The 12,331-nt window shown below is 36.9% G+C and overlaps 1 protein-coding gene across 13 annotated transcripts in view; it reads right to left on the minus strand.

The window, feature by feature from the left end:
- The window catches only part of ESRRG (estrogen related receptor gamma), a 633,554-nt gene that overhangs the window by 50,211 nt on the left and 571,012 nt on the right, over positions 1–12,331 (minus strand). For 12 of the 13 annotated variants that reach the window (XM_040460922.1, XM_040460918.1, XM_040460923.1 and 9 more), the window contains one exon: positions 9,276–9,458. In XM_040460922.1, the coding sequence (XP_040316856.1) occupies positions 9,276–9,458 (183 nt within the window). The remainder of the gene's footprint in view (positions 1–9,275; positions 9,459–12,331) is intronic. The other variant, XM_040460916.1, reaches the window with a different exon arrangement.

Consider the following 12,331-nt stretch of genomic DNA (forward strand, 5'->3'; position numbering starts at 1 on the left):
ACACACACACACACACACACACACACACACACACACACACACACACAGCTGTAAAGCACTAACACCTACAAGTTATTCTATTTTGTATAGGATAATTTTTGAATATTTCTTTTTCCAAAGTAATTAGGTTACTTCCTAGCCTGCATAAACTAATTTTGATATATACAATCCTGGATTACTAAGCTATTTTTATCTACAAAATATAATGTCTTGTACTAGAAATTCTGAATTCAGCTGAGTAATACTTATACCCTCTTGCAAAAAGAAAACTCAGCAGTTAAATTTTTTGAAGACATCACTTCTCTCTGTGTTTAAAAAGTGCTTTTAAATTACTCTGTATTCTATAGAAAACTGTTTCTCTGATGCTTGAAGTCTCCAGCTGCCACACAATTTATATCTCTTTCTTCTGCTCTTTGTTTTTCAGCCATTTTCCCTGAATGTCAAAGTCAATTTAGTGCATTTCACTTTGCTGAATAAATCAGAGGCGAAATCCTTGCTAAAAGTGAAAATTTGATTTGCTAAAAGGAGCTTAGGGCAACTATTAATCAATATATCCAGAGTGTCAAAGCCAAGGCCAGGATAGACATGCATTCATTTGGAGATTGGCTGAGGCAGATAAAGGGGGGCGCAGGGGAAAAAGTGCAACCAGCCCCAGAAGGGAGGTGGGGTTAGGGTTGGAGGGAGGGTCAAAAAGGAACAGAGAGAAACACAACATGCCAGTGTCATGTTCTGCTCTTCTCCCTCAAATTCTTCATTTAGAGATAGAAAAAGATATTTTGATTCAGCATTTAAGCATATAGGAATTATACTAATTATAGCTGCTTTCATATAACAATTTCCTCCCAAGATACAAAAGTCTTTGTCTCTTTAACTCATCAAGTAGCCTTGAGAAGAAGAGACAAGTCAGAAGTAACAGCTCCATTGACAAACTGAATTCCAGAACAAAAAGACTTGGGCCAGGTCTATAGGAGGTCAATAGTTTGATAAACCTCGGGTATTTCAGGTTTCTGAAAGATCATGATAGATAGTAATCCAAATGGCTGGACTCATCCTGTCACCTCATCATTCAAAGACTATAACAATTACCAAGAACTTGCCTGAAAATGATATCATATTTTAGGACGTAGTACATATAGACATCTTTAACATTCAGAAATTTAACACTGTTGTTTTCAAAAGTATACCAAGTAATCTTTCCTTATGTAAGCTGGCTCAATTAAAATTTTTAATCGCTTCTATTGTCTTAGTATAAAATGTTATTTCCTTAGCGTGACAATCAAGATTCTTCATAATGGGGTCCTTGCTTTTGTGTCTAGCCTCCTGCGGCTCCTTCCATGCTTCCATGTGACTCTGTGTAAGAGCACCATCACAGCCCACATCGTGGAGTTCTAGTTGTCGATTCATCTTTCTAATCACCCACTACCCTGGAAGGGTCGTAAAAGCAGAACTTGTGCTTTATTCATACTCATGTGTGTATCTTTTGTGCACATTGCCTGACACAGAGCTCACTAAATACTTTATGGAAGGAAGGAAGGAAGGGAGGGAGGGGGGGTGGAGGGAGAAAGAGGGAAGAAAGGAAAGAAGGAAGGAAGGAAGGAAGGAAGGAAGGAAGGAAGGAAGGAAGGAAGGAAGGAGGGAGGGAGGGAGAGAGGGAGGGAGGAAGGCGGTGGAACTAACATTTTGATATTTGGTGTGGTTGAAAGTCTCTTGACTCACCTCTGTTCCAGTTTCCCTGTAACTCTCAATCAAATTCAATGGCCAGTGAATCCAAACAGGAGTAAGGGAGGGGGAGCATCCGATTTTAGCAACCAATCATTGAAGGAATTCTTCAACTATTCAGGTGAGTAGTTAAACAGCAATTGCCTTGTTTCATCAAAATTTGTGATCGGGCATATCTAGGGTACACTATTAGTCAAATGCCTTGATTTTCACTGAGTGAAGGTGTGTCACACATTTCCTTTTTTAATTCATCCTCCTTTCCTTTAATCTTGTATTTTGTAAATGCACAGACAGAATTTAAAGTTAGGGCAAATATGTTACATTCACCTAAATTTGTTATGACAGGTAGATAGGTAACCTGGAACAAATAAGATAGTACATTGGTGTAGGGGAAGGGGGGTTGATAAGGATGGGGAAGAAAGACATAATGAAGCCATTGGTAAAAAGTCATGTATGTTGAATATTCTATGAGTACAAGTCCCATTAACAGTGTGAGTCAAACTTCTGACTCTCAAGTTTGTTCATATATAAAGTGGGGATCATAAGAATAAAGCCTACCCAGAGAATAACAGAATTGTTACGAGTAACAACTTAATGTTTGTGAAAGCACTTTGTAAACATTAAATCACTGTATAGATGTCAATTGTTTTTGTATTCAAAGCTTAATCTCAGTAAAAGGAAATAATCACATATATATGTATATATATAATCACACATGCATATATATTTATGTAGACAGAGATACATGATTCAGGGTAGAGATCACGTCATGTTAATCTTTTACATTTCCCATAGTACCTAACATAGTGTTAGGTACATAGCAGCAACTCAAATACTTAAATTGTACTCAACGAGTACTATGAAATTATGATTCCTCTTTGATTAGAGGTATACAACAGCATGGCTATTATAGATGGCAAACATAATTTAGGGACACCTAGTAATGGAGTGTAAGTAATGCTGGAATAGAGATCACATGAGCACAGGTAATTCAGCATGGTTACAGAACAGGCATTAGGTCACAAACAGTGGCACTGAGTGGTGGCAGTAAGTCTCTATAAGCAGCTGTAACCATGTTTGGGTTGTCTAGGATCTTTCCATCTCGGTCTAGGAAAACTTGTGACTTCTTGATTGGTCTCTCTATTTTTTTTCTTCTTTTTTTTTTACTTCTAGCAAGGGTAGCTGCAGAAAATGAAAGACCTTAGGTGACCTTTCAGATTATTTTTTTCATAATATAGTTTTCAACTTACTGGTTCCTATTTCCTTATCACAGTTGTGATCTCAGGAACTGATAAACATTCAGTTATTTTAGGTTTGGCCAAGAAGGATGAACTAGATTATTTAGATGCTAATGATTGCCCACCTAAGACAGAATGATGACAGTATCCACACAAAGATCCCTTTGATCAAAAAGTTTCCATCCAACCTTTGCATTACAACTGAGGCTTACTGTGAGTATTTTTGGAAATGGATTTTATTAAACTGACTTTTTAGATCACTTGGTTTTCATTGCAATAAAACGACAATCTATGTGCAGTATCTCAGAAACTAGAATGAACATTGAATATTTTACATTTAGATCATGCTTTGTAATTTGTAAATTAATTATACATATGTGTTTAATTTGCATGTGTATTCTTTCCCTCATTTGATTTTCACAATATAACTAATGGCTAGAGCAATTACATAACTTACAAAAAATTACTCAACTACAGCTTAGGCTGTCTGATTTTACTTTTAGGTTCATTGCACCCGTAAAAACCACAACTATAGGTACACAGGTAAAGAAATATCAGGTACATGAAATATTACTTCCAAATGTTTGGGAATACTTAATAGTATTATTAAGCCAAGGCTTCGAGTCTTAAATTTACATTTTCTACACTTAAATAAAAGACTCGATTACTTCATAGTTCTGAAATCATCAAGTTACATATGCAAAAGAAAATTAATCCTGAGAAAAGAGGCTGTAATCACTTCAATTCATTCACAGCAAAGTAGAAATTACAACTACACGTCAATTTGGTTATGGGATGGGGCAGAGAGTGGAGCCTCAGGGTCAATGAACAGTTTTGGGCTATGCATATTTTCAATCAACTAATATCAGATGTCAGTGATATAGATACAGATGTCAGTGATATAGATACAGAACAGAATATTAGGTGCTACTTATTATCTTTTTTTAATTTTTTTTTCAACATTTATTTATTTTTGGGACAGAGAGAGACAGAGCATGAATGGGGGAGGGGCAGAGAGAGAGGGAGGCACAGAATCGGAAACAGGCTCCAGGCTCTGAGCCATCAGCCCAGAGCCTGACGCGGGGCTCGAACTCACGGACCGCGAGATCGTGACCTGGCTGAAGTCGGACGCTTAACCGACTGCGCCACCCAGGCGCCCCGTAGGTGCTACTTATATATGATATAACTCTCAGTCAACCATGCCCTTGACCTGCACATCAAACCATAATCACACACACATATACACACGTGGAAACATACTTCATGTTACAAATGGAAGCATAATCTTATGGTAATTATTTCCACCACACTTTTTTTTTTTTTTTTTTGGTGCTTTTTGCCCATATCATTATCACTTAATGGTGCTACCAGTTTTAGGTAAGTAATGGGCATTTTAAAAACCTCCACAACTTTGAGGGTGCCTGGGTGGCTCAGTCAGTTGAGCATCCAACTCTGGATTTCAGTTTAGGTCATGACATCAGGGTTCCTGGGATCGAGCCAAGTCCTATGTTGGGCTCCGTACTGACAGTGCGGAGCCTGCTTGAGATTCTTTCTCTCCTCTCTCCACTACTCCCTCCCTCCCTCTCTCTCTCAAAATTAATAAATGAATAACTTTAAAAAATATTTTAAAAATTAAAAAAATAAAAACCTCCACAACTCTGATTGGCAGATGACATAATCTTAAAAAAACTGGTCTCTATAGAAAATGCATTAGAACAACAGATAGATTTTTAAACAGTATCATTAGCAATAAATGTTCAAAATATTCTTGGGTATTTGCCCACAAGATTTACATCCTAATGTAGAAATAGCTTATACATCTTCTTTAGAGATTTGTCATTTCTAGAAAAATCTCAATACTTCTGTTGAGAAAAATATACAAATCCCAACTCAATGAGCAATTTTTGATATATTCTTCTAACGGATTGTTTTTACAAAAAATATTTCAGTGTAAATGAAAAACACTGGTTTGTAATCTGTAGATTTCTGTTTCTTACATGAATAAACTACCCATAAAGACTGTTTTCTCACATTATCTTCCTAGTGTGGTTTTCCTTTACAGCTTAGTATTTCCTGCCTTCACTGAGCATGAATAAAAATTAGAGTTTTTTGTTTGTTTGATGTCATTACAATAAATACCATTTTATAAATGTGACTAAGAGGCCCTGAACTTATGCCGAGTCCTCTCGTTCAGTAGGACAGCTGTTTAATTTGTCATGTTAAAAATAAAGAAGCTTACCTGAAAACTTACCATATATGATAAAAGAAAAAAACGTTCTAAAATATATTCATTCACTTAATTGTTCAAATACCCTTCCATTCTTTTAAAGTGAACTGTCGGATGAGACCCATAATATATTTAAGCCACTTATATAGGTCAGCTAATATGGGTTATGCTTTTTTAAGCACCATCTGACTAAGCACATTCTGCATTTTGCTAACAAAGTAACGGTACATAATAATATTTTAATCAACCACAAAGAACAATAATAGATCTGACTGCTGGGCTGATAATCGTCTTATCACACCCTGTGAAACCTAGCTCTAATATTTGACGGAGCCTCCATTACTTGGCAGCCCATTCTAAAAAAAGGCCAACAATGGGGAGAGAATGAAGTGGAGTGTGCAGTAAGTCCGTATCTACATAAAAGAGATTAGAGGCGACAGCGTTCCATTTTACAGCTCAATCATATTGTGTTAGCATGCGCTTATCCGAGCGCGGACGAAATTGAAAGAGAAATAAAAAAGAGTCAGGCAGATAGGAACCAGAAAAGCGAGGCATGAGCAATTTCCAAGGATATAAAAGGATGCTAATGGCGGGGCCCTGTCATTCTTAAAAAGGGCTATTAGGGCACCATCATCTGTTCTTGTGCCCTTATGCTCCTCCAACTAAAGTCAAGCATTTTCTAAAGCCCTTGTGATCTTTTTTCTTCTATAGATAAAGTATGGTCATGTTTTGTAAGAACACACTTTTCCATTTATATGATTTATTAAAGTAAGTCAACTAATTCGATTTACTGATAAAAAAAAAAACCACTCCATATGTATTTTCTTCAATATTTTCTTTTGTTGAATTCTTCATTTTTTTATGTAGCAAAAGCAAGAATACAAGAGTACATTCCCAGCAGTGTAGAAAGGCTACTGATCTTATCTTAGATGCTAAACTTAATCTTTGAACTGTGTGTGTGTGTGTGTGTGTGTGTGTGCGCGCGTGTGTGATTATACAAACTGAGAGCAGCATAAAGAGAGCAGAGGCTTAAATTTTGGTATTAAAAAATATTTCATTTTAATTTTAACATAACTTTAAAATGCTTAAGACAAAGACAGGTGGAATTTCTGTTCTGATTTGGCTTTAATTCAGGCTCTGACCCCAGTTATGAGGACTGGGTCAAGTTATCAGGAACACGATTTTACTTCTATCATGGCACAAATGTGACCTTAATCTTTATATTCTCTTTGTCTCCCTCTCTCCCCACCAGTCCCCCATCCCAGACTCCACACTGCTGCTCTGCCCAACCTCCCTGAACTCGGGGTACACCAGCACTCTAAGATCAGAGCATCCTCTTCCTCTACCTCAAAGCACTGCATGGCACACTCATTATTTAACAATTTAAAAGAATTTCAGTTAATTCTTGTTCAGCTAATCCTTTTCTGAAAAGCCAACCCACTCCTTGCAATCATTTAAAACACCCTGAGGGTATCGGGAACACCAGAGCTGTGGAACACCAGAGCTGTGAATCATCACTTCACAGTGACCTCCTCTGGCATTTGCTATGGAGAGAGAATAACGTCAGTCCCCACCGATTCTAAGCCTCAGCTTAAGACTGAACACATAATCGTACAGTAATTGTTTCCACCACTGGAAATGCTGTTACTCATAGTTATTTAAAGTTACTGTCTTCACAAAAGTCACTAGAGCCCCTTTACTGTGACAAGTTCCTTTGTAAGCTGACATTTCTACTTAGATGCACAACTGGACCCACAAATTTATCACTGACTTTCCCTTACCAGAGAGCACTGTAAGGAGTTGTTGCCTTTTATTGGTCTTTATTATGGGATGTCTGAACAATATTAAAGGATTGGTTTAACATGTATCTCAATTCAGGGAGAACTTGGGCAGAGTTCTCTGAAATAATGGGTGGTTTGGAGTCATAGTTACATGGTCTTTCATGTCGTTATCAATAACATTAACATTATTATCATTAGTATTCTGAAATGGTTCTGTGAAATGCAGTCAACTGGGTCTCCTGACTCTACTCCAGGAAGCAATGCTGAATATATGCTTTGATGGTACCGGATACGTTTGTGATTCTGTGTAAGTGTTTTTACCTCTTTATGCTTCAACTGTCCCTAGCTATGAATCACAGATAATACTACTCGATTCCCAGGTGAGAATAACAGTTCTCAGTTGGGAAGCTGGGGCACAGTTTTGCTTGCCAGCGGACATATGTCCGTACCTGAGGACATGTTTGTTTGTCACAACTCAAGGGGACTAGTGGTAGAAGCCAAGGAAGCTTGTAAGCACCCTCCCATGAGCGGGAAAGTCCCCCACAACAAAGGATAATTGGTTCCAAGTGTCAATAGTGTCAAGGCTGAGAAGCCCTGGGTTAGAATAACGATATTTTAAATATGTGAGTATAGGTAGGTGTGCCTGGCTGGCTCAGTCAGTAGAGAGTGCAACTCTTGATCTCAGGGTTGTGGGTTCGAGCCCCACACGGGGTGTAGAGATTACTTAAAAATAAGATCTTTTTTAAAAAATTTAAAAATAAAATAAATAGCTGAGTATATGTGTGTGTGTGTCTCTGTTTATATAAAATAAAATATGTAAATACAAATGATATATATTGATTATCTTCAAAAGGGTCTGTGGATACTTCAACAGATGTTAGCTTTTGTTTCTTTTTGCTTTAAAACACTTCAACACACTTTGCATCCATTAAGTCAGAAAAGTCTTCATACATTGTTTAAGTGAATTCTGACATTTTCTAATGCTACAATTCCCAAATGTCTCAACATCTTTCAGCATATCCTTTATTCGTTTTTCTAGAAGTCACACGAGTGTGATTACAATCGAAGTGCAATATCAACTATCCAGATGATCAAATGCTCCTCCTTTCACATGCAGTAACCCTCGTATAGGTATCTTCCAAAGAACACACTCAAGCTCACCTATTTAACTAGTTTTGACTTAATTTGGGGTGCTTTATTAGCAAACAGTGTAAGACAAAGTAGCTAGTATAATACAGAGTGATGTTTAAATTAGTTTACAATTTGCTTGGCCTCATCTAGAACTGCACCGAACAAAGCCATTCAGAAATGTCAGCTGTGTTCCTAACCACTGTAACAAATTGTCGCCTGAACGCTGCACACCTAATGACTTCAAATTAGCTTCACTGCGATATCGCCTGACAGTTCGTTACGACTGTTAGCAACATAGCTGGCGTATCATGACCAAGAAATTGGTTTCAGTGTGGGCTGGGAAAGGGACTTCCATCAATTTGATTAAAGAAATTACTGTAGCATTCAAAGCATAAAGACAAACTAGTTTAAGGAGACAGAAATAAGTTAACTGTGCCAGGAAAACAGTGCGCATCATTCAAAAACTTGTTTCTTAACTACCTGAAGATCAAAGTTCAAACAAACAAATAACAAATAATTCAAGCAGACTACTAAAATTCTCAAAACTTGTGATCAGCTCTATGTTTATGGATGGTATGGGATTGGCCAAGAAAGCAAAGTAATAGGCTACTTTCAAATACTACTTTTAAGTTACCGTATGAAAAACTGTATGATGTCAATTTAATATTCATTTTTATCATCTGTGTTCAAATCCATGGGAAATAGTAAATGTCAACCAAAGGAGAGCTTATAAATACAAATAGCAATTCAGTGTAAATAGCCACCACGAACAACAGAATGAGTTCTTCTTAACAGAAAAAAAAAGGTACATTAGATAACTGCTGACAAAGACATGGTTTTAAGTGAAAAGAAAAAGTAGAAGTATCTCCTGAAGGGAAAGGTCAGAATTTTAAGAGGAATGAAGACATCTTTTTTAAAGATACATTCTTCTTTATCTTATATTGGCAATAGTGCTTTTGCATATGAAGAAAATAACAGGTGTTCGAGGTGCTACAGACATAGAAAGGTTTATGATTCGATTAGGATCAGCAAAGCTCTAAATTAAGTATGATAAAAACAAATGTAGAGGTTAAAAACCATACTAATGAGAAAATTTTGAATTTGTCTAAATCTACATAGGCAACCTAGGGAATCATTGCAACCTTTTCTGTTTCATTTTTTTCTTTTCAGAAAATGTACCTGGAATATGCTTCGCCCATCCAATGATAACCACCAACTCTCGGTCAGCCAAGTCACACAGTGTAGTGAGGGCTTTGATGTCACTGTCAGGGACCGTTGGGTCAGGCATGGCATAGATCTTCTCCGGTTCGGCCACCAACAAATGTGAGACAATCTTGTTATCTGCAGGATCAGACCAGAGCACTACAAGATCACTAGTAGCATCATCCCTGTTTCACAAACCCTAAAGTATGCCGCATCTTGAAAAATAATTCAAATTGTCTACAATAAACCCCAAATATTCTATTTACGTTTCTATATATACATATATATATATCAAACAGTGTTCGGGAAAACTCATAGCAAGAAATAAGCCACTGCAGTTGTAACAGAATGTATTCCTTTCTTCTTTGCTCTACCTGCCTTTGCTGGAATGAAGCATCTGTCCTGTAATGAAATTTTTTATAGCAAACAGAGCAGAGAAGTTAGATGCTTTCTAGGTTTGCTCTTTGATTCTTAAGTGGGATTTCGGGAAGCAGATTAAATAGTATACAACATCTTTAAAATAAAAATCCACAATGAGCCACTGAACTGTAGAATATAATGTGGAAGGCAGAGAACTACCAGTGCCCAGAGTCGTAATGGGCACGAAAGTCATTAATTGTCTTAATTCTTTTAAAGAAGAGCAAAGGTCAGAGCCCTTCTGCCTGGGTGAATTACTGACTATATAACTCTATCTCTGTGGGATGCATTAAATAGGAATTTCTCTCCTTTCTCTCCCTCCCCACACACCCAGCCAATCTTTCAAATATAGCCAATATCAGTTTCCAGAAAACTACTCCTACTTAAAGGCGACAATATTTTCTCTTTGGAGCGCCTAATTCTTTAATCCTCTATTTTTATCTGTTGTCTTTAGCTCATTCTCTGGCTCAGATTTATCTGTCTGAAATTTGTGATATATGTTTTTAAAATCCTTCATAAAATAAACACTAGAGACAAATGGAAAGCATCACATCAAATGTGTTTTATTGCTTAGGGGCATGTGAGAGTTTATGGAAGGGCTGTAAAGCCTTGCTAACAGAATGATTTTTCTTGTTGGCCCTATTTTCAATTTCTATGTGTAGCTTTAGAGTTTGTACTTTCTTCTAAATTAAGAGATACAAATGGGTAAGAATAAACCCAAATATTTTTATGCTCTATGTACTACTATTACTCTAGAAAACCAGGGCATTAAATGGGACTTTTGTGAGCAAAGCCAAAGTTTCCTCTGTGTTTACTAGATAATTTTCCTTTCATTATTAACTATTTAACCCATCATTAACTTCTTAACCCTAAATGAAAAGACTGCATATTTCTTAGAATTGAAAACGTAGCATGCGTTTTGGTCTTCTTTAATGAAATGACAAGGAAATTATCCAAGCTATAATTAGCAATTTTTCTAACGTTTAAAAACTTTATTATTATGGCTGCTTTAAGAATTACATTTATTGCAAATCATCAAAGATAACCGTTCATTGGCAGGAATATTCAATTATCACCAAATTGAAAATGCAGATTTGGGAGGAAATATTCCCAAACACCATATTTTGTAGGAAAAAAATAAAATTAAATACAGATTCTTTTTTTTTTTTTAACTTTTAGGATCTGTGAAGAATGGCATTTGTTTCTTATATATGCTATGGAAACAACACCCTGTATGTTTAGTTACACTTGGAAAAGTTTCAACTTCCATTGCTCTGACAATGCGACAAAACCTGTCAGCAACCACTGGATTCTCAGGATTAGAAGAAAATGCAACATTTAACAAAGGGCACAGAAATGTACCCAAAGAAAATCCTGACTCTAATTCCTTTAGTACTGAGAAGATGGTACTTGTTTTACCCAAGTCAGTGGACTTGACCGGAAGGGCTAGAGAAATTTGGCTGAAGCGAAGAAATTCCCATTATTCGGAAAATGGAATAGCCGACAGCACTGTTTCTAGGTAAATCTTATTTAATGTTTCCCTAATTAGAATCAATAGAACCCAATTTTCATTCTTGGGCTTTTGTAGTACACAAACAATCAGTCAGGGTCCAGAAATCTCCCTGAGCCACTTTCTCAGCAAAGCCCAGGCACAGCCTCTTGACTTATCTGACAGGATCTGAAAATTAAGTTTTATAAATGTTTGTTACAAAAACACACTAATTGGATGGACTAAGGGAAATTAACACAGAGGCCTTGAGATAATGAGTAATGATTTATTAGGAGTCCTCTTTATCTCAGACAAATGGAGCTCACTGAAATTGCTATAATCTTCTTAAAGGCACCTGACAAGCCACTTCCCAATTTCTCAGGTTTACGCCGAAAACCATAGATGTTCCTCTATCATGTGGACTTACAAACGGGCTGGTGCTCATTTTTCTCTCAGAAGAGGAAATTATCAATGGTTTCAGTCAATGTTCGTGCAAAATGAATGAGAAATGGGCAGGCTGTGTAATATTGAGCCTAGGAAACTAACCCCTAACGAAATTAAGCATTAGTGTTTATTGCATTTTATTGTATTATCAGAAAGTTTTTTATTATAATGTGCAAAATCTGCTTAATGCAGTCCTAGATTGTATTTGCAGAATGCCAACCAGCTTATGCAGGCTGAGGAGAAGATGCCAGATTGGACAATTGAAGGTATAATCAACATAATGTTTTTTGGAAAGGCAAAAGGAAACTATGCCATATGTTCACTTAAGCTTTAATTTTATGTAAAACTGGTTGTTTTTCCTTTGACATAGCTAAAATGTCCTTTCATTTACAGTTCAGGGTCTGTTTTATTTATTTAACAGATCCCCATATGCTCACATGTATGATGCACAGCAGCGACCCCTCCTGGAGAATCTGAATTAGAAGCGGACACTTTCTCTTCCCTTGAAAGCAGATCAAAAATTACCCGTGTGTCTTCCCACAACTGCTCTGGATGCAGCTTCCTCTGGTTAAGTGCTGGTTGTGTCTTCTGAGACAGAGACAGCTAAATGTGAGAACCGTTTCCATCAAAGCACTTCTCAGTGCCCAGTACGAACTCTATGCGTAAATATCCTAGGAGGTTA

This window comes from Herpailurus yagouaroundi, unplaced genomic scaffold (assembly GCF_014898765.1).
Source record: "Herpailurus yagouaroundi ecotype Mexico unplaced genomic scaffold, PumYag 253, whole genome shotgun sequence".
NCBI classification, from domain to species: domain Eukaryota; kingdom Metazoa; phylum Chordata; class Mammalia; order Carnivora; family Felidae; genus Herpailurus; species Herpailurus yagouaroundi.